Here is a 25560-nt window from a genome sequence, read left to right as displayed (position 1 = left end):
CAACAGTTCTGTGTGTGTATTGAGTCATTGGCACCTTTATCATTTGTTCAAAGCGATGGGCACTTAGCATTCATGTCAAACACTCACAAGTCCTGTGAAGTTGCTGGCAGCTGAAAAGAGGCCAGATCTTGCAAAGCTGCGTGCTGTGCTATCTATTCTGACCTTACCGGTCCTCAGAAGTGCTCTTTCTGCCTTGCCGTGTCAGTTCATTGGGGCTCTGCTAGGGCACGCTCAGGAATGCAGGGCCTGCGTAATCAAGCCCTAGGAGTTCAGGCCACCTCTGCTGTAGCTGGCTGCAGACAGTGGGCAATATGATTGCAGTAATGCAGGGCAGTTAATGACTAACCTCACAGACAAGATCACCAGAGCTACTGGGCTCTGATTTTTTTTAATTATTATTATTTCCCCCCCCCCCAAACAGGATTTGTGTAACCAACTATGTACCTGTTTCATACAAGGGGAAGCCATGAAGTTTACCAGAGAAAGCAATGGTAAGAGGTGACATACACTGAGGGTCTTCCTGTTTTTTACATACTGTGCTTAAGAAAATTGCTTAAGAATATTTAAACAGATTTATTTATTTTATTTTTTTAGAAACTCATTGAGAATCTGAGAGCAGTTAATACAGATTTAGAACTATTGTTCTTTCAAGGCTTTTTACCCTGCTTCTATAGGACATGGAAATTTAGGAGTGTATGTAATACATGTTACAGTACATTTAATATGCATTTGTCACATTGTGTTAACTATTAATAAACTAGCAGCCAGCTGATATTTGCTAGCATATGTATTTTACTTCAGGTGAACCTCTGTAAGCCGCCTCTTACAAACTAACACTAAAATATGCCGAGTTATTCTTAGGGTCTTGTAGGAAGATAACCGAGGTTAAGACTATTGCTGCAACCTTGATTTTGCAGATGATCCCATGGCTGAAAGAGCACTTTCCAGATGCTGTGCGTAGCACTGGCTGCACTGGGTGCAATAGTCAAGGCATTGCCGTTATAACGAGTGTGGCCCCACACCAACCACCTCCATGCTCCTGTCCCACTCGTTCCACCAGCCTTGACAGGAGTGTCCTACACCCCTGTACAAAGGGTGCTTCAGGAGACTTGCAAGCATCCAAGCACTCATTCTTCTGGCAGCATCTGCTGAGACCAGTGCAAATCTCTATAAAGAAGTGCATATAAAAGATTCCTGTGCGAGTAAAAAAAAAAAAAAAAAAAAATTCTGGTTTTAGAAAACTCGGGAACTTTTGTAAATATTCAGGAGCTCCATCTGCTGGCAGCATTTAGTAGCTGTTTGCATTTATACTGAGTCCTTCTAAAACTTTAAGAATAGTAGTTTGAAGTCTATTGTAAAGCTTACAAATGTTTTTGTAATATTACCTCTTTACTTTTAATTTCAGGAGCTGCCTGAACATTTGGTTAACATTATGCTTGTTTCCAAGAACCTGCGTATCAAATCCTTCAAAACCCAATTTTTTACTGATACTGGCTGATGATCTTGGCATTGGAGATGTGGGTTGCTATGGCAATGATACAATAAGGTAAGAACGTATTCTATGACATAAATGATCCCTTCCTGGTGAGTTTCAGTGGTAAAAAACACTAATGACACTTAGTATTCATTATTATGGATTAATTTATCTAGATACACTTCTTTTCAAACCATGTACAAAATAAATGATCTACAGTAGTTCCTGTGGGACTAATAATTACACAAGCATGCTGAAGCAAATTTCTTGGACTTCTAATCTTCAGCATATACAGTCAGAACTTTGCAAATGTGTCTGTGCGCTGTATCTGCCAGGCATGTGTATAATTTACAAGTTTCCACAACTCCAGGGTTGAAAAATCAAGGGCTAAGATTAGAATTTAATATCAGCTAACAACTCTAGAAGGCTTGTTATGAAATGACAGCTCAGTCTATGTGATATATTTATCCCTAGTGCAGTTATCAGTCTATATATAGATTGATTGATTGATAGAATGATTGTATGTATATCCTGTGTTTACTCTAACCCATTATAGTCTTGGAAATTGTGTTGTCCTGTATCTATTAATGGAATCTTTTTCACTATGCTTCATGAGCTTTTGATATGGGCAGGCAACCCGAAATGTCTTTTTTTTTTTTCTTTTTTTTTTCTTTTTAGTTATTAATAAAAACATATTTATCCATGGGAAATTAATTTCAAAGGAGTCAAGGTATCTCAAAAAATATATAACACAGAGCTTTCCTAGTTGAGTTGTAGATAAAGAGAGTTTTGTAAATATGATGGTGATGTCCTCAACAAAACTAGGAGGAGAGAGATATCACAAACTTCTGTGTCATACATTTTTTTATCAGAGATGGGATTTTTCTCTTTAGGACCCCTAACATTGATGGCCTGGCAGAGGAAGGAGTGAGACTTACTCAGCACATTGCTGCAGCTGCTGTCTGTACTCCGAGCAGAGCAGCCTTCCTGACTGGCAGATACCCCATCAGATCAGGTTGGGCCTCTCTCTAATGGTTCACTGCAGTTTGTCTAGCCATTGTTGCCATTAAAAAATCCCCTTAAATAAACCATTTTAAAGACTAGTTAATCTAAGGATTTGGCATCTCAGTGAGATGGGTGAAAATGAAGATGACTAGATGTAGTGATTGATTTCTGTGGAAAAATCCCCACATAATGTGCAGTTAATGCGGCTAAATGACAACACAGAAATGGGTGAAAATCCAAACAACACAAAGCACCCAGAGGTAGAAACATGAAGAATAAAATTTTGTAAACACTCTGTGTTCAGTGGTATTAAGATTATGTTAAGTAATGTGTAATATTTTGAATACCTCGGCAAACTTTTTCATAGTGAAATGTGTCAGACTGTGGAAAGTTCTCAACAATTATGTTTTGAAACAACTTAACTTCAGCCATGTAAATTCATGACAGAAAACTTCAGCCACTGCATAGAGCAGTAGTAATCAGTGCAGCTCCTCTGATGTGATTCTGACTTGCTAAAGGAGAAATGTGATCATGAGCTTTACATTTCAGAAGTGTGTACCCCTGACTTTGTAAGCCTTTTGTTGTAAATAAAACTTTTTTTCTCTTTTTTTTTTTTTTTTTTTTTAATTATATTTTGATAGAACTTTGGTTGTAAGAGGCTGCCTAATGTCTGAACACAGGCATCTTAGTGCCATTTGTGGACACCCCAGAATAGCTGAGGCATCTGCATTGGACTAGCAGATAATGACATGGGACTTGGAGGAGACATCATTCTGGGGGTCAGTCAGAATATCCCAAGGCATACTGAATGGCTTATAAAGGGCACTAGGCTTAGGCAACTGAGTCCCATTCATTAGAAAGAACAATCTGAGAACAAAATGAAATAAGCCAGATTTTGAGTTTTTAAAGTCTGTTACTCCTCCCTAGGCATGGCATCAAGCACTCAACGGCAGGTTCTCTTTTGGAACGGGTGTTCTGGCGGGCTCCCACCAAATGAAACTACTTTCGCCAGAATACTGCACCAGCGAGGTTATTCTACAGCACTTGTAGGTATGAGACACGGCAACTTGCCGCATTTACATTGCTTGTTATTCAAATGAGGCTGCTTCTGTAAATATTTTTCGTTGCCAAAATGCCTAGGATCATTTAAACTAGAGTTTCTTGTATACATAACTTTCCAAATCAGCAGGGTTTTTAGAATGCTCGCAGTGTCAGCACAGCATATCCGATAAATCCGAACTGAGGGTGTATGGAATACGTAGATGTACACTGCAAAGAGAAGTAAATGCAAAGGCGAGAATCTTGTTTGCGCAGTACAGATTGCTTTAGGAACAACCAACAGAGATATTCACTGATCTATTAGAGCAGAAAAATCTTGTCTGCCAGCTGGTACCCAGACACTACAGTGGTCTTAATTATATCTGGTGGCTAGATTTTTCTGTTATTTATCCATCCTGCTTATTATCACAGTTAAGACTCTAAAAGTGCCTTATTTTCTGCAAAAAGAAACTCTACCAAAAAAGCTGAGAGAGTCCCATTGACTTTAGTGGCTTTTGGATCAGAATACATATCCAAAAAAAAGAAAATCCTATTAACTTTTTCACTAATTTTGCCTGAACAGCTATTAAAGGCTGTGTCTTTCAAGCACCTCGTGTTTTTAAACGCTTTTTGATGTAGTCAAAGGTGTCATGTGCTTAATAGTAATTACTGTGATTTTCACACCTCTGCTCGGTTCTGGCACACTGAGGTGTCATTTAGTTCCTGAACTGAAGTGAGTCTTAGCAGTGTACTGACTTCACACAAGCCTGCGCGAAGGGGTGAGCTTTCCCTGGTTCACTGCAGTCTAGTATAGCTTATACTATACTATGTACAGTCCATTCATACACACATGCGCAGAGCTGGTTAGCAGTTCTCAGAAGTTACTTGCCTAGGTAATAGCCCCTACATCCTAAGTTATAGTCCTGCAGTGTCAGGATAATTACACTGCCCTGTAATATGACTTCATTAAGGTTCATTATCGGTGTGTGACGTATTCTAATATGCCCAATTGTACTGGATAATTGGAATGGCCTATTTTTGCTACTTATTTTAGGATGACTATAGACAGACAGAGCTAACATGTACACCTTCTTCCTGAAATTTGTTCCTGGACTGTGAAGGTCTGATAAAATTTGTGTGTAAATTAGTTCATATTTTTGCACTTATCTGTTTCTTTTGGCACAAGGGTTTCTCCAGTTTCTCCCCATCGGTTTACCCATTACCAAATGGCTACTTCATCATGTGAAAAATAATAAGCACCAACTATTGCAACCCTATTTGTTCTTATTCAGGGAGGCGTCTGAGCTGGACCATTGCCCTGGATGGAATTTTGACAGATAGGTGAGGAAACCCAGCTGTTCTAGGCAGATAAAGTCCCCGAGTCTGTCCCCATTCCACATCAGGTCCTCCCTTGGCTGCACCTTAACTGCGAAGTTCAGCCAACCTAATAGAAATAGGGCAGACACACCCGAGAGTAACGACGTTGGATTTAAGATCTTTGTTTTATATTTTCAGGGAAGTGGCATATGGGTGTGAACTGCAAATCCCGCCGTGATCACTGCCACCATCCTTTAAATCATGGCTTTGATTATTTTTATGGCATGCCTTTTACCCTTTTGAATGAGTGTCAAGGCACAGATGACCCCGAACTGGCCAAGTCTTTGCAAGATACGTATTGGTTTTACACACAGATGATCATCCTTGCAGTGTTTACTCTTTTGATTGGAAAACTTGCCAATTTATTCTCAGTAAAATGGAAAATAATCATATGTCTGGCCATCTGTGGACTCCTGTATTTCATCTCCTGGTTCTCCAGCTACGGTTTAACCAAGTACTGGAACTGTATCCTGATGAGAAACCATGATATCACTGAACAACCGATGAATCTAGAAAAAACTACTTCTAATATGCTGAAGGAGGCAGTTTCATTCATTGAAAGGTAACAAAAAAAATTGTATTGTGTTTTAAGGACTTTTAAAAATAATGCAATTACTGTGTCCTACACCACTAGGTTAGGCAGCTGGCATGCTGAACTACCCGTCCTGATGCTGGCCGGTAATTTGTTGTTTTCGGGCATCCCCCTACTTGTCAGCATCCAACTGCTGCCCTTCGTCTTATACATAGCTTGTCAGCTCCTCAAGAAAAGGAAGATGACTTTTTGTGTGTTTATGTTTTATTCACCTAATACAAAGGGGTTCTGGCCAAGGACTGGGCCTTCTACCTGTAGGAACAGACAAATGATCTTAGCCTGATGAATGGATTGTCACAGAAAGTGTCATATGAAGTTAGTGTCTTCCAAACAGGAGGGTGATAGTGAGTTTTGCTTTGTTTTGTTTTCCAAAGGTGTCCTTCATTTACAGTACTATTAGTAACCTCAGCTGGAACTGAGCAAACCACTAAGTCTTTAAAAGTATTCACGTGTCAAGTCTGGACACATCCTTGAATAAGATTATACTATTTCTGTCAGGATTTACAGGTTGTTTCTTTGTTTTTTGAGGGAAATTGGAGGTAAAATAAATTCCTTCTGTAAAACTTTGAGCACAGATAGTCTCAAGTTCCTACTGTATGCTGCCTGGCCTGATGTTAAAGGGATACGGTTCCCCTGTGGGTGCAGTGTCATATCTGCCTCTTCCATGAGGATGTCTCAGATGCTCAGTGACATCCGTGTTTAAGTTTAAGCAAGTGAGTCCAATTATCCTTGCCTCTGAGAGTGTGACAGTCTTTTGGCTATGAACTTATTTAATGTTCTACACGTGTCTATATTTGGAACCAGAAAAAGAAAGGCCCTGTTACTATTTTGGTCTTAATACAGAACCAGCATCTTTGAGGGGTATTTTAACCCCCTCTGTCTCCCAAAACCTCAAAAATGCAAAGATGTCAAAATAAAAAATTTTTGGTTTAGACCACAATTTTTATTGAGATAGTCACTACAATACCTCTGTTATATTTTGGGCTCAGCGACAGTTTGCAGAGAAATTACTATTGTTTTCTTTTATTTCAGAAACAAGCATAGACCATTTCTTCTATTTGTTTCCCTTCTACATGTTCACACCCCCCTCATTACCACAGAGAAGTTTCAGGGAAGAAGCAGGCATGGCCTATATGGAGATAACGTAGAGGAGATGGACTGGATGGTGGGTAAGCGATCTTCTTGAAGAAAGTCCTTCATTTATTTGAACGTGGAAAAGAAACTAAAGGGGTGGTCAGAGAATTCCCTTTTTGCATATATCAAAAATCAGTGAACTTGCCTTGAATACACAGTTGTCTCCAGAGATTTCCATTCCATTACCACACCTTTTGTTTTTATATCTGAAGATGAAAAATTCTCTTTGTGAGGATTTGTTTTCTCTTTTTTTTAATTGACAAACTTCTGTGCTGCAGTGTTAAATGCAGTAAAATAATCAAATATATGCTTGATCACATTGTTAATCAAAATGTATGACATGTCTCCATCTCCCAGAAGATATAAGTAATGCTGCTGCTGAATACTACATTATACGGTGGTTGGTTTGTGTACTTGTTTATTTTTACCAAAGAATAATCCTTGGAGCAGAAACCAGAACTCCCACCTAGACAAAAGGCCAAATTAAAAAGCTATGGAGTTTCACTTAATAAATTGTGTGAAGTCCGTACATCGTGAATACTCACTTAGGTCTACATCTAGGCTCTGAGTGCCAATTAGGTTTTTAAACCTTAAATTACTATTTTAATTAGGTTTTTAAGCCTTACTTAGTCATTCCTTTCTGCTTCAGTGAGAAGGAGGGAAATAGCTACTGTTTGTATTTAGTCAAAAGTGAATATTTGACAAAGTGTTCGCCTCCTGTCCAGGCCAAGGTTCAGTCCCTGAACCTTTTCTTCCTCCAATAACCATGTTTACAAAATTGTATTTTGTATTTTTGGCACCAGTTACCTTCAGACACAGGCTACGCAAGCAGAGCTGCATAGCAGAAGTCCGATGGTGTAAGGAATATGCCTTGTATAAGCCAAACAGGATGGCAGTTAGTGAGGACAGAAGTCTCCAGGGTTGGACAGCTAAGTAAGAGATTTGAGGTCTAATTCAGAACCAATATGCCTAGACTCAATCTAAACTCTTTTTGGGGAAAGGTCAATAAGTAGTTTGACCAAGGAGACATAAGAAGTCTGTTAAAGAGAAGAGATTGAGCAAAAAAACCGATCACTGGCTTATGCTTTTTCCTTATATACTTCAGCTTTTGCTGCTGCCTCTGTAGCTATGGAAGCTGTTCTTGGAGAATATATTTGATGCAGAAGGTGATGAGGACAAGCAATCAAAGATAAATCATATTCTGTGTAAACATTTGATGCTATTGGTACCGAAAACATTCCTTATGAAGTTAGGTTTGAATTACAGTCTATGAAGTTTTTACCGCTGACATCAGAAGGTTTTGGTTGATAGTATGCAAGCTGTTCTCAGAGTCCCTGTTCAGTTCCTGGTGAGACACAGCAGTTTTCTATGATTAGGAATCTAGGCAGCACTATTATTTAAGCTCTTCAAGATGCTTGAGGCTACACAGTGGAGGCAATCCTTGACTGAGATAATTTAAAGCATAAAGCTGACAGAGTATTCTGAGTAGCTTGAATAAAAGGATCATTCATTTAAATTATTTTCCAATTGTTTTTATTTTTTATTTTCCTGGTTTTATAGACGCCACACACAAATTTTGAACACATTCAGCAATTTTCCATTGAGCTCTTATTTCCGTAATGCTGGATTGCACTTTGTGTTGCTTGTGGTAGCTCATAACAGAACTTATTCAGGTAAATGGAAAGACTCCATCTTCACTGAATTTTGAGTCAAGACCTAAAAAATCTGACTGCATCTCCAGACATAATTATGATGTTTTGCTTTGCTTATAGGCAGGCTTCTGGATGCCATTGACAAAGAAGGCTTGAAGAATGCCACGTTCATTTATTTTGCATCTGATCACGGAGGATCCTTAGAGGCTCACAGAGGAAATGCTCAGTTTGGTGGATGGAATGGGATCTATAAAGGTAAAATTTTGGCAGTGTGTACATGCATAAGACTTCCTCTTAAAAAGAAAATTATAGAAGAAAATACATCCAGATAGACTGTGTTTACTAAACTATATGCTGGGATGATAATCTTGCATTGTAGCACTGAAGCAAATTCAGGGCATCAGCTTTTCCTCTTTCAGCTCCCAGGCAGGATCACTGTCATCAAAGTTACTTCTGACAGCTATATTGTCTAACATATTTCTAAAAACCTTCAGTGATTTCCTAGATAATCCAGTTTTCGTTGTGCTACTGGAGGTTTTTTCCTGGTACCTACCTTGTATTTCCTTGCTGCAGTTTAAGCAACAGATCTTGCCCTATTCGCCAATCTACAAAGAAGAGATTCTTCCTTTCCTCCTTGCAACAGCCTGTTGTTGCAAGGTCATTGTGTATTTCAATGCTGCTATGTTCCCCTTCGTTCATCCGTTCTGTAGACTCCAGTATACTTGTACCCCCTTTTGGTTCAGTGTTGTCTTTTAATATTGTAAGCATAATATCTAATCCATAACCCAAAGCATTACTTGAAAATGTTGCAGTATCGCAGAATCATAGAATATCTCAAGTGGGAAGGGACACATAAGGATCACCAAGTCCAACTCCCTGGTCCTTGCAGAACTACCTAAAACTAAGCCATAGGACTAAGAGGGTCATTCAGACACTCCTTGAACTCCGACAGGTTTGGTGCTGTGACGACTTCCCTGGAGAGCCTGTTCCAGTGACCAACCACCCTCTCTGTGAAAAACCTTTTCCTAACGTTCCATCTGAACTTCCACTGTTGCAGATCCTGAACCACACTGTTTGGACTCTCACTTGAAACATCCTTCTGTTTTTCACAGTAGACAACTATCTATGTCAACACTGGCATATATCATGATGACTATTTTCTTGATACAGTTTTCCAGTTTCTCATCTATCATGTTTCATCTAAACTCTCTTTCTATGACTGGCTTGCAACACAGTGTCAAAAGCTCTGTGGAAATGAAGATCAATGGTATCTCTTGCACGTGCTCCCGCTAGACTGCCGAGCCTCAAAAAGCCACTGTGACAGCTTGGGCAGCTTGGCAGTTATTGTGTAATGAAGCCTAAAAACTGCTTCCATCACTTATTTCCCTAAAGGAGAAGATTCAAGTGCCTTGATCTTTCTCAGCATCAAAATGCACATCGTCTAGTAGTAAGTTACTTGATGAGCCACACAAGCAATGTTTGATACAGCTGGGATCTCATCCAGGATGAGTCCTAAGTGCTAAATTAGCCTTCAGTTTTGGATATGAGGTTTCCCTACCAGTAACAGATGCAAAAAGGCCAGCAGGTTCACTTGAATAGCTCAGAACTTAGGGAATTCATTTATTCTAGCCTAACGTAAGTATATTAGTAACAGGAGAATCCGGAGAGGAAAGGTGAATTAGAGATTTCAGTATGAGAGGACAATGATGAAATTGTAAGAGGAGACGAGATATAATATCAGTTTAGATATTAATAACAGAAAGGCATTCCCATTTATGTCCACATACAGCAGAACAGGGGACATCCCAATGAAACTAATTAGCAACAACTCAAAAAGGACTTAAAAAATTAGTTTCATTCATAAATATCTGTAGAACTCACTGCTGCTATTGCTAACAGGACATTAAAAACAAGAAGATAGATAAGCCACACATTTGAATAATGAGAACAGCCGCTAGTGAATAACAAAGCATGAGATACCATTATCTTACATAGCACAAAGATTATTTCATGAGAAAGCGGACTTGCCCTGTTTATAATCCATCATGCCACCCTGTCAGCCTTTAAAACCAAGATTTGGGAACCTTGCCTCTCAGCTATAACTATGAGCACACCTTGTCCACAGCAAAGTCCAGCATCACTTAGTAAAGCAACCGAGCTTGCCCAGTGTTAATCCCCCTTCCTCAGGCACCAAGTGGGGCTGCACCCTCTATCCCATTGACGCCAAGTCAGATTTTGCTTGTTATTAATAACAGACTTTTTTCTTGGACATGTTATTAGGGGGTGTGAAGATTATCCTCAGACATGAGATTCACTGAAAATTATGGGTCAGAATGTCAGAGAGTGGAATTGTTTCCCTTCTGCCAAAAACACTGCTTAGTAGTGGGCTGCTATATGTGCCACCCAAGAATGCAGTGTAAAATAAAGAGGTTATTTTTGAAGAGTGGAATTTGCACTGTAGTCATTCTACTGTTCTCCAGGACTTAGTGTGTTTTCATTGGAGTTATTTGAATATTCTTAAAGTTTTAAAACCTTTTATTATACATGCATAATAAACATCTAATATCTTTCATTCTTTTATCTTTTTGGTATTTCCCTGTCCCCTCCTCTCTAACAGGTGGAAAAGGAATGGGAGGCTGGGAAGGAGGGATCCGTGTCCCAGGAATAGTTAGATGGCCGGGAGTGTTGCCTGCAGGGACAGTAATCCATGAACTGACAAGCCTTATGGACATTTTCCCAACCGTGGTTCACCTGGCTGGAGGGGCAGTGCCTCAGGACAGGTACAAAGATGGCTTCATAAACCATACTTGCTCCCCTTTCTCGATTTAGATAGAAGCTGACTATGTATGTCATGCATCCTAACAGCTACAGGTTAAATTCTGTTTGTTTCTTAACCAGGTAATTCTCTAGCTTTCTGCGTAGCTTTCCTCATTTTTGCTGCTTATATGGAAAAAGCAAAGGGAAACAGTATGTTTTGTAAAGAGTCATTTGGCTAACTCAGTTTTCTAATCGCTAAAAGGCAACCTGGTTGATTTAGGACACTTTCCAAGACTAAGAAGCCTAGTTTTTCATGAGTTAGGGAAGGTGGAGCGAACGGCACATGGCCTGCATTTGGCTGCCAGCACTGGAAAAATAGCTTCCTCAATAGTAATCGATTTGTAGCGTCTATGTTAGACACTTCTAAAAGAGCACAAGAAAGCGTGGGTGGCCACGCCATTTGACCTAAAAGCATAAAGTACTGGTGGTATGTAACTAAACCAACTGTTAGTCAATTAAGTCAATGGGGGTTTGGGAGGTTTTTTTGGTTTGGGGGGTTTGTTGCATTTTGGGTTTTGGGGGTTTGGTGGGGTTTTTTTATGAAGCCTCAGGCTCACAGAGCTATCAGTGACTTCCGTTTCAGGGAGCAAGCTGTGAACCACGCCTTCACTATGGTTATCACTTACTCCCAGGAAAATTACAGTAATGGTAACTTACCTCCCCAGGCAGGATGTGTGAACTAGCTGTAATTGCGAAAACTGCTAGTAACTGCTAATCACTGGTATCCACCCATCCACACAATTAAAAATCTCAGGGCTCATTAGGTAAACAGCAGCTTGGTTTAGAAATGGCACTTGAAATCCTAATGCTGCATACACGGAGAGTGAGTACAGTTCATGCTCCAGCTGCAGACTAAAATTCTTAAGCAGTCTGGTGACTCCTGTCCTCTCCACCAGGGTCATCGACGGGCGCCCCTTGCTGCCTTTGCTGCAGGGGACAGTTCAGCGCTCCGGGCACGAGTTCATGTTTCACTACTGTGGTGCATTTCTGCATGCAGTGCGGTGGCACCAAAAGGACAGTGAGTATAAACATCCCCCCTCCTGCAAATCAGAGATGAGGTAATGACCTCGAGCTTCCAACAGAGTATCGTGTTAAAACATACCTATGTGTTTCTGGAGTAAATTTATTGCCTCAAACTCTCGGTTCTTCTGCAAGGTGCAGAAAGGCTTTGTTGTTAGCTGTCCTGCCTTGCACAAGATGAAGGGGGTTGCTTTCTGGGTAGCATAGCTTCAAGAATCTCCCTGTCATTGCAGTGTTTCTTTCACTTTTCCTGCAAAAGCATTCTGGATCAGCTTTAGTGTAAGATTGAAGAAAAAGGAACCACACTCTTTATCTTAAGTGCTAGTTTGTTTGTTTTCAATAGCCCTCTCTTATTTGTTCCCTTTTGTTTCAGCTGTGGCATTAGACAGGCTGACTGCACCTGAAATGCTTTCCTGAGCTTTCAACAAGCACCCAATCTTTGCTGTTGTCACCCTCCATTACAGTGTTAAAGAGAACAGGCCAGTGACTGTAGCTGTGTCCTTATTCCTGCTCAGAACGGAGGGTGGCATTTCTGCAACCAAACACAGGTGCCTGGATCTGAGCTGCTTGTTTTATAGTCATTGAAGAGATGCAGGTGTGATTCGCCTCCTTCTGATTAGCACATCTGGGCTAGATCAGTCACGCATGTTTCTCTCCACTAACTAAAAAGGGAGCTGAGACTGACTATATCCAATATAAAAATCACCTTTATATAACTTAAAGTTAGTTGAGATGAATTGCACCTTCTGTGACTGGATGATGTGACAGTAAGTGATGACGTGACAGTAAGATGACAAATTCACGGGGATGCTGTACTTGGGTTTTTTCATTCCGCACAGCTGGAGAAATGCAGAAGCCAATGGAGTAGGTTGTGCCTACTCATCATCCCATCCTTTAGAAACTTAAATGAGACCTCTTAATTTTTGTTTTATCTGTGAGGTAAGAGAAGAATTACAAAGTTCTTTAGAGATTGAGATCAGGTAACAGCTACAAATGCTAGGGCATGCCACCACCAGCAGCTCTTCACATTCATCTCGTATGTTGACAAGGTATGTTTGAAAAGCACTTTTGAGGGCTGACCGTGGGGTGAGATAACCTTAGGCAGCCCAGCAGGAAATCCTTCTTAGGTCACAGTGATCTTTCTCATGCCCATTTATATTTCCTTTATGATACTTTCTGACAGTATGAAGCATAGATAACATCAAGCCAAGAATCTACTTGCTCAGTGAACACTTGAAGACTATAAAACTTACTTGTACTTGCAATTATTTCAAAATGGTCTTCTCTGCTCCCCTACACACACATGCACGAGACGTCAGGGTAATGGCCAAGAACTTTGCTGTCTGTCAGCAAATGGTATGAGAAAATACATACCAGAGTTGCAACACCAAACTTCTAGTCATGCTGCAGTTTAACCTTGAGGTCAGTGCTCTTATCGTCATACCGTGTTTGACAGAAGCATGGCTTCCAGGCAGGAACTCCCTGTGCTCGGTGACAGTAAACATGGAAGAAAGGGAGTAAGGACTAAATGTGAGGCTGTGATGCCGGGTGCTGCGGTGGAATTTTATTTTTAGCTTCTTCATCCCCAAAGATAAATCTGGGTACTTCGTTCAAGGAAAAATGTGTAAGCTATACCAGACAGTGTACAGTACGCGAGGGGCTAATCCCTTCAATGTGAGATCCAGAGTAACCCCCGCGCCGCTGAAGGAGTTGTATGGTAGAAGATGCTAAGTCCAAGGGTGTTTCACAAGCATGGTTCTTCCATGCAGTGCAGCACCTTCAGGCCCTCCAGGGAAGGTTGGGGGGTTTTGTGGGGTTGTTTGTTTGTTTGTTTGTTTTCTGTTGGGCCTCCTCATTCTTGATTTTCTCTGGAGAGAAGGTGCTGATAACATTTTTGTCTAAGAACTAAGAAAGAGATTGTTTCTTTAAACAAAACAAAACAAAAAAGGGCAAGAGTGCTACAACTGCCCATCTTCTGCCTTGTAGCTGGGCGGCAGGGCCTTCACAGCCCTACCAGGGCCACTGCAGGGGGGCAGAACTGCGTCAGAGCTGGGGTGCTTGGCCCAGCCACAAGCAGGTGGGGCTGGTCTGGGTGGGGGTTTGGACAACCTGAGACCACCAAGGCTACGACAGACGGTGATCTCAGGGAGGGAACCACACAACAATTGAGAAACATTACTCAAGGCCAACATTTTGGCTGCCTCAACTCACTATCTAAGGTGACCAGGACTCAGTTCTTTCCTCTGCTTGGGCACGCTCAAAATCGGTCATCTCTGAGTGACGTGTGTAAATTGCCTCTCTGCATCTTTGCTCATCCTGTGGAAACTGGGCTTCTGCAGTAATTATCAATCAAGATTAGCTGAACCAACCCCATAACCTAACGCTTTGGGCACCCAGTTTTGGTTAGGGATTATCTCCCTCCGCTGCTGGCACAGTGGCATTTTTTTTTAGCACACTGAAGTCATTAAAATATTTAAAATCTAGGAAAAAAAAAACCCAAAACAAAACACTGGAGGAGGGGCTGGCGCACCCCTTCCGTCCGAGTGCTGTAGCGAGTAGGCCAGCCAGGGCGAGAAAGGCCTTGGCAGGGAACGCAGCGGGCGTGGTGCTGTGCAGGCCCGCCTCCCGAAGCGTCCCGCTCCCCCCGCGGCCTAGCCGTGGCCGGGCGCCGGGCCGGGGGGGGCAGGCATGCGGGTCCGGTGAGTGAGCGCTACGGGGCCGCGGCGGCCGTTCTCCCCTCAGCCGGGAAGCGAAGGCGCCGCCAGGGGGCAGCGCGGCACCGGCCAACCGCCGCCACCGGCTCGTGGTGCCGGTTTGATTCTCTCTCTCCCCGCGTACCCAGTACTCAGTAGACCCGGGAGTTCGACGCTGACGATGACAGCCCAGCTCTTAGAGCTGCTATTAGAGACCACAGAATGGTTTGAGTTGGAAGGGATCTGAAAGACCATCCAGTTCCCACCCCCCTGCCATGGGCAGGGACACCTCCCACTAGACCAGGCTGCTCAAAGCCCCATCCAGCCTGGCCTTGAACACTTCCAGGGGTGGGGCAGCCACAGCTTCTCTGGGCAACCTGTTCCAGTGCCTCACCACCCTCACAGTAAAGGGTTTCTTCCTAATATCTAATCTAAATCTCCCTTCTTTCAGTTTAAAACTGTTAACCCCTCGTCTTATCACTACATTCCCTGATGAAGAGTCCCTCCCCATCCTTCCTGTAGGCTCCCTTCAGGTACTGGAAGGCTGCTATAAGGTCTCCCCAGAGCCTTTCCAGACTGAACAACCCCAACTCTCTCAGCCTGTCCTCACAGGAGAGGTGCTCCAGCCCTCTGATCATCTTCAGGTGTAAGAGATCTATCTGTTCACACTTCACTAGTGAGAGGCTAAATACATACTCCATCAAGCATTTGAAGAATTGCTTTTTAGGTTAAAGGACTGCTGGTCTCCTCACTCAGCTTTTACCCCTTGCTCCCCTAGGCTATGTAAGGTATGTCTACCTTACAATTTTAGTTCAGATCAGAAGTGTGCTTTTGAAGTAAACCCCACTTGAGCATACGCCCTCACTGTGCTTTGGGTTGCGTTGTGGTATGGGCTTGGAGATCATGGCTTTAGTTTATGTGAAACTGTGAAATAAGCTTCAGAATCACAGAATGGTAGGGGCTGGAAGGGACCTTCAGAGATCATCTAGCCCAACCCCCCTGCCAAAGCAGGTTCACCTGGAGCAGGCTGGACAGGAACACATCCATGTGGGTTTTGAATAACTCCAGAGAAGGAGACTCCACAGCCTCTCTGGGCAGCCTGTTCCATCCTTGAAGTAATGGAATTTCCTGTGTTCCAGTTTGTGTCCATTGCCCCTTGTCCTGTTGCTGGGCACCACTGAGAAGAGTCTGACCCCATCCTCTTGACACCCGCCCTTTAGCTATTTATAAGCATTGATGAGATCCCCTCTCAGTCTTCTCCAGGCTAAACAGACCCAGGTCTCAGCCTTTCCTCCTGAGAGCTGGTCTAGTCCCTTGATCATCTTTGTAGTCCTCTGCTGGCTAATACCTAGTATGTTCTAATCCCTAAAAGATGTTGTGTAGATAGGACCAGAAAAGAGTTACCTCCCAGTAAAATACCCCCAGGGAACCACAGCATGGATGTTAAGCTATCTATAACTATTCTGGTCTACAGATCAGTTTCTAATAGGCCACGCTACCTGTAACACAGATAGGATATGCAGACACAAGGTGTGTTTTGTGTTCCTGTGAAGCCAGACGCAGCCCTAGATCTCCTACACATGCCTTTCTACAATTTTTCCCCATTGAACCACAACTGCTCATGGCAAGGGAGTTGAAAACAATGGGATGCCCTGCCTATGAAAGACTGGCTAATCAAATATTACTGGGGGGGCTTGACTTTCAGCCAAGCCAGAAATTTTGATTCTTAGTTCCAACTGCCATTACTTCTGACTGGGCTGACACTTTATTTAGAGTCTGTTTTAGCTCATTTACAAGTATATCACGTTCCTATTACGTATTTATTGTCTGTTTACTTCTATCTCTTGGACAGCCTAGATATGAAGCCATTGTGTCTTGATGTCACCCAGGCAGGACGCATCAATTAATCCCTTCACTGAAGCCAGAAGAATCCTTTGTCTGTATGTTAAAGAGTCCTTTCCTCTACCACAGCACAATAAGGGTTATTAGTGGCAGTTTGTTTCTTTCTGCTCGTTAAATTGATTGATTGTTACCAGATGGGTTTGAGAGATGTTTGGATTAAGAAGCAGGTTTCCTTTTCCTTGGACATATTATATTAACATGTTGCCCTAGAATTCACACGCATCCTTCAAATTCTGTCAGAGCTACTTCAGCAGCAAATTGCATATCCCTCTTTGCCTCTTGGAGCTGAGTGAAACCCCTGCTGCTTCCATCAGCACTGATTTCTACCACCTTTTTTTTTTTTTTTTTTTTCCTTTCATCCTGCTGTAACCCAGCTGTCTGCTCAGCTCACCAACACAGGTTAATTACAATCAGCCTCACTGTATCCTTCAGAATTAACTAAGAAGGAGCTGGCTCTCTCCCACTCTGCAACTCCAGTAGTTATTTGCAGCTGTGAAAAGTAAGCCTTAAGATTTTGCAGAATCAGAACAATTCTCCTTAGAAACTCTACGCTCACTTCTCTGAGCTGCCCTACAGTGTATAAGTTATGGGGAGCAAAGCACACACCTAAGGAATACCTGTCCCTAGTAAGCCATCAGGAAGCGAGCCCATTTCCTTAAAGAAACTGACCTTCTGCATCCTTTCTCTCACAATTTCAGAAACAGGGATATCTAAAATTTGTAACATTTCTAACTGTACTATGCCAAAACATTTCAGAACCACTGAGATATCATCACTCCACAGAAGTGCAGAAGCACAGCTTAGCAGAACGTGGAAACCGTGGGGTGGAAATAGATACATAGCTAGCCAGCCAACCAGCCAGCAACTGGAGATTTTAAGCTAAAAGATTGTCTGAACCTTAATATGTTGTGCCCCCTCAGCGTTTAAGAAGTTTTAAAATTCTATTTATTAATAAAATATGTTCTAGCAGTAGTGACACAACAGAGACAGAAGAATAAAGCTGTAGACTCCCAGCCATGAAGAACAGCTCCAGGGACAATAGAAGGAAGGACAGTTAAGCAGATTCCATTGAACCAAAAAGAAAATGCCACGCAGGGACAATGCAGTTGTCACCTATTTGTACTCAAGGCATTACAGAAGTGGCTCCAAGCACTGAATGTCCCCTTTCTTTTCCTCTCCCTTTTTCAGACATAGTATCTAATTGCTGTCTTCTTGCTGGGCACATCCTTGCCTCTGAGTTCGGCGTAGTGCTTTCCAAATGCGGGGTGAGGAATAGGGGAAAAAGGAGGAGGGAAAAGGAAGGCAAATCTCCTGTTGAGCTGCATTCAGATTTAGTCCTAGTCATTTGTCATTTCATTACAAGTTGCAGATCCGCACTTATCCAGTGGTCAGTACTAGAGCTGGATGAAGTACAAGCTCTAAAGCTGCAATTCAATTGCCTTCATCATGTTAACGTAAAAACTAGACTCTAGGTTTTACTGTGTTCGTGGCCTGCAATTACCACCTTACTTGAAAGTGTGCTGGAATGTGAGCATGGAAGTGATCTGTGATCAGTTTCTATCCAGGTGCTCTTGGCTCAGACACAGAGAGTACCTGCACCCAGAAATCGGGGGCTATGTTCTCCATTCCCCCCTCCCTCCGCCCCCCCACCTCCAAGAGGCATGTAGAGTTTTAACGAGGCACAAGAAAGCATCAGAGACTCCCTCTGCAGACAAAAATAATTAGATCTAACCATCTACATAGTGCATATGGCCCTGCATGTACCAGAGCCAAGGTGTGCCCAAGAGCCACAAAAACCATTCTGAATCCCTGCCAGCTCCCAAAAGAGCCTTTTCCCTATGTGACAACCCCAACATAAGCCCTAGGAACGACAAAGCAGATCACTTAAAACATGAACCAGCCTTTCAGGGACCTCCCCTGACTCCTAATGCCATTAAGCTGTTCAAATGTGCTTCTTCTGCCACAGGTGGCACCACATGGAAAGCTCATTATGCCACTCCAGTGTTCCAACCAGAAGCTTCTGGGGGCTGTTTTGGAAGAGGAATTTGCCCATGTTTCGGAGATGGGGTAACCCATCATGACCCTCCGCTGCTGTTTGATCTCTCAAAAGATCCTTCTGAGGCAAATCCCCTATCAGCTGACACTGAGCCCTTGTTCAACACTGTAACGAGGAGAATGGGAGAAGCTGTAGAAGAGCATCGCAAGACGCTGACTCCAGTCCCACAACAGCTGTCTCCTTACAATAGTATATGGAAGCCGTGGCTGCAGCCATGCTGTGGCACATTCCCGTTCTGCTGGTGCGATGAAGAAAAGAAAGTAGATGGCATACTTTAATACCAAAATCGAAGTACAGTTAGCTTTAAAAAAAGCTGATCATTTTCACATTCACATGACTACAGTCATACAGATATGGGTCAAATTACACTGGAATAACTGAAAGGGACATGACTGATGCTTTTTATTCAATGTTTTCTCTTACTCACAGAAACTCAATAAGTCTGTAGCTTAAGAAAAATTAAAAATGCTCCAAATGTATTCCACTTATGGGTCAACTGTATAATCTGTCCCTCAAGTGCATAATTCTGGATCAAATACCCAAACAAATGAAACAAGTGATTTTCAATTCAGGTAAATTATGAACGATAAGAGAGCAAGCTTTAATTGCAGCTGTTTGTACAGGTAATATTCTTGTTAAGGCAACGGGACAGAGCCCAGGAAGGGATCTATATTCAGGCCTTATCTTTTAATGAGAAAACTATCCTGTGTTTAAAAGCACAATTGCACATTTAATTAGGAGACATACCAAAACAAATTGGCCTCTAAGAAATAAACACCTACTAATTTACAGTAATTTTTTGCCTCATCAGTACATTCATTTATCTATCATGTAAGAATTCCCAGAAAAAAACTGAACTGACAAGTATGTTTTAGAAATTAGGTAGCTAAAGTTATCCTCTCAGGTTCAGCAGCGAAGTATCTAGCTAGTCTGAAATGCTGAACCACAGCAATTCCTACTAAAATATATTTTCCACGTTGTTAAGTCATGTCACTTGCGAGAGCACTGAAAATCATCACCCAGCTGCCTGGACAAGATAGGTCACAAATTTCACGATATGTGAGACCGAGTCATAAGCTGCACGTCCTACTTGAGTGATAATGCTCCTGATTTCATAGGAGTGCTATTATGCCCCATGAAAAACATGCTTTGTTTTGCGAGACAGCATTTTGTTTTCAGTAGGAGGTGTTAAAAAATTCACTGTGCACGCTAATCACTTCAGTGTACAGGTCATCTTCTCCGAGCCAAACAAGTGTCAGCAGTCTGTAACAGTCATTAGGGAAGGGGGGGGGAATTAAAATATCTAATCCTCTCTTGCTGCCCTCAGGTTAAATAAATTCATCTCTCAATATATAATCCTAACCATGCTTTTGCAGGGTTTTTGTGTCAAATCCTATTTTAAAGTGGAGGTTCCTGCATTTTCTACAGCAAAAAAAGAAAAAGTAGATTGCATGCCAGAGACTCAGGTTCAAACTTCTAAGCCTTCCTGAACACTGTATACTCTCTCCCACCACACAGCTAAATGCCACTAAGATTTTAGAAGTAATGAGGGACGGTAAAAGCAGCACAGCAGGTGCTTCAGGTGACTTGTTCCCTTAAAGTGAGACACCTTGCAGAACCACACCAGTGCAGCTCCGTTCAGCGCCAAGGTTGTCCGTGTGTCATTTTTTGCCTTTTAGAAATGTGAGGCGATAAGGCAGCCCCCGGCAGCTGATAATCCCAGAGCAGTGCACTGCGCTCGCAGCTCTTGAGCTGCAATGGCAGGTCCCAGCCCTTTCACCAGCCTCTGGGCAAAAGAGCGCGTGTGCCTGGACTATGCACCTTTTGCAGTGTTTTCAGGAAAAGCTCCTGACTTCTCCCCCCATGCGGCAGGTCACCGGTGTGGTAAGTCACTGTTCTTTTGCTCTAGACAGCACAGGTTGTGACCATGACGCAGCATCAAATGCAAGTCTCCAAAACGCTGACTGGGCATTTCTTCAGCTTATTTCCTGGTGACCTTTCAGAGGAAAGGTGAAACAAGCAAGTTATGTGGAAATTATTCCACATAAATCAAGGGGCTAATCTGACAATGAACTGATAGGACACATCAATGTCAGACTTGACAGAAGTATCTAAAAATATATTTGTTCTTACTGCTTGATAGCATTTAAATCCACATCAGCATTGCTAAGAACTTGTTGGAAGATTTGACGTTTTTCTGTGGCTGACAGGGATTGAAACCAGAGCAGCTGCATTTCGCTGGATTCATGCAGATAGAAAAGAGCATAAAAGACCGCGCATTTTAAAGACATTTTGTCCAATTCAGAGATGGAGGAGAAATCTTACTGCTCAGTGGGGAACAAAGCCAAAAGCTGTTCCCTAGAGTGAAGCTGGTCAGTTCAGCAACATCTACATTGTCAGTTAAGCATGAGGATAAGCTTTTTCTCAGTTCACCTCACTGCCCTCCCCACCCCATTTATACACAAGAACATGCCCAGTCAGACGCAGCCACAGTCAGAGAATTTACCAGGGGATGGGAAGGTGTTCAAGCACCCACGCAGCATGTAAGCATAGGTGCAGGCTCCTCTTGACAGACCGGGAAGCCCAGTACATCAGCAAAACCCCTGAACTCCATCTCCAAGCACAGCGTGAACGCTTCTAGCTCAAGTTTAAAAGCCAGGCTAAGAGTTAGCAACGTGAGCAGAAGGCATTTGGATTGGCTTATGCCACATCCACCATGCAAGCCTGCCCATCGCCTCACAGGAAAAACGTCACCCCACTTAACAGTAAACATTAGACTTTAGTGCAACACCTCACTCCTCTGAAAGGTAACTTTGCTAAACTGCCAAAGAGAGTCAGACGCTAAGGACTCTCATGAGTATATGCACTGCCTTCCTGACATCCAAATGCAGATGATTTCATCTTGGCTGGCATCTGTGGAAAGCCAGAGGGGCTTTGGTGTAGGAGGGGGGAGAAACAGGCCTGGCAACATCCAACAACTCTCTTTTGTCAAGTAACTGTTAGGGACCTCAGCCAGGCACTGGGAAACTGTGGCTGGCACAGAGTACTGTGTCCAGCTTTGGAGTCCTCAGCACAAGAAGGACATGGACCTGTTGGAGCGGGTCCAGAGGAGGGCCACGAAGATGATCAAAGGGCTGGAGCACCTCTCCTATGAGGACAGGCTGAGAGAGTTGGGATTGTTCAGCCTGGAGAAGAGAAGGCTCCAGAAAGACCTTGCTGCAGCCTTCCAGTACCTAAAGGGGGCCTACAGGAAAGATGGGGAGGGACTCTTGATTAGGGAGTGTAGTGATAAATTGAAGGGTAATGGTTTTAAACTGAAAGATGGGAGATTTAGATTAGATATTAGGATGAAATTCTTTACTGTGAGGGTGGTCGGACACTGGAACAGGTTGCCCAGAGAAGTTGTGGATGCCCCATCCCTGGAAGTGTTCAAGGCCAGGCTGGATGGGGCTTTGAGCAACCCGGTCTAGTGGGAGGTGTCCCTGCCCATGGCAGGGGGGTTGGAAGTAGATGATCTTTCAGGTCCCTTCCAACTCAAACCATTCTATGATTCTATGAAATAAATGGGCTCTCCCCACAGAGAGAGAGGAAGAGGGCAGACAGTGTGCACAGAGGTATCTGCAGGGGAGAAGGAGAACAAAGTAATGGGAAATGACTGAATTCGATGCACCATGTCATCTCAAAAAACATGGTGGACAGGAAGGAAGACTATTTTCAGTTCTAAATTTCTTCCACTGTCTAAAGCCAAATGTATCTCAAAAGTTGCAAATTTTGAGGAACGAGTGGTAAGCAGGGAAAGGAGGTAAAACATTTTACCTGCTTCCTGCAGAGCCTAGCCATGGAGTGGTCGCTGATTTCTTCGTTTGTGTACACTCTAACCAGAACATGCACACTCTGCACAAGCTGTTATTCTGCTCTCCTGGGAAATGTATATTCCCCATAAAGTAGGTGAACCCAACGTCATGCTTAAGAGCTTTCCTGGTGCACACTTCCACATAAAATGCATTAAAACGTAAAAAGCTGTTACAAAAAGCTGTTTGTATTTGAATAATACTGAAAGAAACAAATTCTTAAGTCAGTTATGTAGGTTTGCTTGAAAAATCATCTATAACGATCTTTTGCAAAATATATGAATATAAGAATAAAAGCCAAATAATATGCTTTCTCCCTTTTTTTCTCATGGTCTCTCCCTTTGTAGGAGAGAGCAAGCAACACATAAAATGGACTAATAGGAAAACCTGAGACGAATGGCAAATCTCCAAGCCAGTGTTAACCATGGGAGAATTTGCCTAGGAATGGTTAAAATATAGACACCATAGAGAGGGATTCATTAATCTGTAACAAATGAAGTTTGTTTTTACTGAAAGGGCTGTGGCTGAACTGTATAAATGTTTGACATTCATGTTGTATGAAGCTGACTTCCATCTAAATAGTTTGATCATTATTAAATGTCATTTGGAATTGCTGCGTTAGACTGACTCAACAAAGTAAGCATCGAGTCTCACGGTAGCGAGACAATAAGCTTCTAAGAGACTTCACTGTGTTTAAATATCAGACACGGCTCTTAGCTCCCTGCTGGGACCCAAGCGAAAGCCAGCACGTGGATCACAAAATCCCATCGTTTGAGGATGCAAAATAATTGTATAACAGATAAACTGAGAAAAGCAATTTGAGCTCAAAGTTCATCCAGCTTGAAACTCCTGGGGACTCTATTTGAGAAGCATTTGCATAAATGACCAAAAAAGAAGGAGTAAATATGAAAAAAAAACCCAAAACTTTTGCTTACCACCAGACTGTAGGTTAAAATACACACGCACACACACACATATACATGGTGTGCATAAAATATTGGAGGATTTCTGTAGAATGTTTTGATTGTAATGTTACATCTAAACAACACTAAAAATCAAATTTACTAAAACCTTAGTTTCTCTTTGAATTACCATACAACTGCACTACTACAATTTTTTGAAAACAAGAAAAAAAATATAAAAAAATCCAAACACAACAACTCCCCATTTCTGAGACAAATGGGGATATTACAAGTTCCAAACAACCCTCATTTCTGTTCTGCCATTTCTCTCAAAGCTGTAAGTAAAAGGCTTGGAAACACAAAGAATTTAGGAAGTTTAAAACCCTAAGTCTTTAAACTAAACAAAACATAAAACAGGTACCCACCCATCACATGCAATCCGTTTTGTTCCAAGTATTTTATACTATAAGAAGGCTTTGAAAATCATAGTTCTCTAAAATGAAACAAATCACCTGTTTCTGATATTACACATTTAAAGCAAAATCACCTATATTTATCATGGTTCAGAACCCTGTACAGTACCATAAATGGGAACAAACGCTATTCCAGGGTAGTTAACATCGTGCCATCCTGAAGTGGGAAAAGTATTTAAGTAATCACAAGTCAAAGCCTGGCTCTCTTGGAATTTCAACTTTTTTTTTTTTTCCTTCCAGTTTCTTGAAGTTGCAAGTGTTCTAACATCAATCAAAGTAAAATTAAATAAAAATACTTGCAACTGTCTTCTTTTTTCCTGTATTCATAGCATATCATTGTCAGTCTTCTAATGATTAGTTTTTATAGTTTTTTTAGAGTAAATTCTATATCATCGTAAATTTTTAAACAACCTTTGCTACAATTATGGTATGCTGTTATTACAACAAGTTGAGAGTTTATACCAGGATGCAACGTATTACTTGAGTGTCACCCCTTTAAACTGTCAGCCCCAAAGAAACTATTATTTATGAGCCAGCCAATTTAGGATGAACTGAACTTCAGCTGAAGCATTTTGCAGACAATATATTGAAAATACAGACTACTTCAATGACTAGTACTAACTGACATGTATTTTTGCAGGCTATTTAAGAACTGGCTGCTATGCATTTAATCTCGTTTATAGGACTGATTTTTTTTAAAAAAATAAAGCCACAGAAATAAAAACCCAAAATGATGAAGAGAAAACTGAGGGGGTGGGGAATCAAATATATAAAACTTTTTTTTCTCCATAGACTGACCTAAATACTGTTACACACAGGTAAAAATATTAGAGATGTGAAACAAGAAAACACGCACACCTCATATTATTTTCAAAGTCGTAGGAACCAGAACAGCTTAGATTAGCAAAACAACAGAATCAGACCCATTAAGGAATAAACGGGCAGGCTGCAGACTTGTTTCTTTTGAACAAATAGACCTTCTCAAGAGCATGCAAACATATAAAGCCGCCTGCTACTAACCCAGCCTCCCATCCGTGGGGGAGGTGGGGGGGGCGGGAAATCAAGATAAAAAAAAGTAACTAAGTATTTTTTTCAAATACTAGCCAAAACAACTGATGTGAGCTGACTGAACTAGAGAGACAAGGAAATTTTTTCTTTCCTAGGAGCAAGCCAGTTGGAAAGGTCCTCAACAAGACACCAGGCAGTAAGTAAAGTGATATTTCAAGAACAACAATCCCCTTTTCCTGTAGGCTAGGAAAGTGCATTAACCCACACGTCTAAAATTGTCAAGAATTTTCCTTGTGGCACACCCACACTATCTCCTGTTTATACATGAGGAGCACCCAATAGAATTGCTGGATGGCAAATAAAATTACCCCCTAAGTCTAGCTGTGAATAACTCTTAAGCACGTGACAGAAGACGAATCAGCATGTTATATTTTAAACACAAGCTGTCCTTTTTAAATACAGAGTCTGCCACACAGCAATAGGTCAGAGTCTGGCCTTTCAAAATCCTTACAGCTGCTTCTCAGGTCGCTACTGACAAAATTCTCAGTCACACACACACAGAGTCC

At 41.9% G+C, this 25560-nt stretch overlaps 1 protein-coding gene across 5 annotated transcripts in view; it reads left to right on the top strand.

Moving 5' to 3' along the window:
- LOC134518305 (arylsulfatase D-like) overlaps positions 1-24067 on the top strand; it is a 29453-nt gene extending 5386 nt beyond the window's left edge. For 3 of the 5 annotated variants that reach the window (XM_063340941.1, XM_063340951.1, XM_063340932.1), the window contains exons 2-11: positions 422-491; positions 1406-1546; positions 2368-2489; positions 3407-3529; positions 5033-5456; positions 6519-6655; positions 8393-8527; positions 10890-11052; positions 11986-12107; positions 18671-24064. In XM_063340941.1, the coding sequence (XP_063197011.1) occupies positions 439-491; positions 1406-1546; positions 2368-2489; positions 3407-3529; positions 5033-5456; positions 6519-6655; positions 8393-8527; positions 10890-11052; positions 11986-12107; positions 18671-19038 (1788 nt within the window). In that variant the 5' untranslated portion in view covers positions 422-438 and the 3' untranslated portion in view covers positions 19039-24064. Of the gene's footprint in view, positions 1-421; positions 492-1405; positions 1547-2367; positions 2490-3406; positions 3530-5032; positions 5457-6518; positions 6656-8392; positions 8528-10889; positions 11053-11985; positions 12108-18670 lie in introns of all 5 variants that reach the window. The other 2 variants (XM_063340961.1, XM_063340969.1) reach the window with 2 other exon arrangements.
- The last annotated feature ends 1493 nt before the right edge of the window (positions 24068-25560 follow it).

Source organism: Chroicocephalus ridibundus, chromosome 1 (genome assembly GCF_963924245.1).
Source record: "Chroicocephalus ridibundus chromosome 1, bChrRid1.1, whole genome shotgun sequence".
Taxonomy (NCBI): domain Eukaryota; kingdom Metazoa; phylum Chordata; class Aves; order Charadriiformes; family Laridae; genus Chroicocephalus; species Chroicocephalus ridibundus.
Note: the sequence above shows the minus strand (reverse complement) of the source record. Positions and strands in the feature narration are given on the sequence as shown.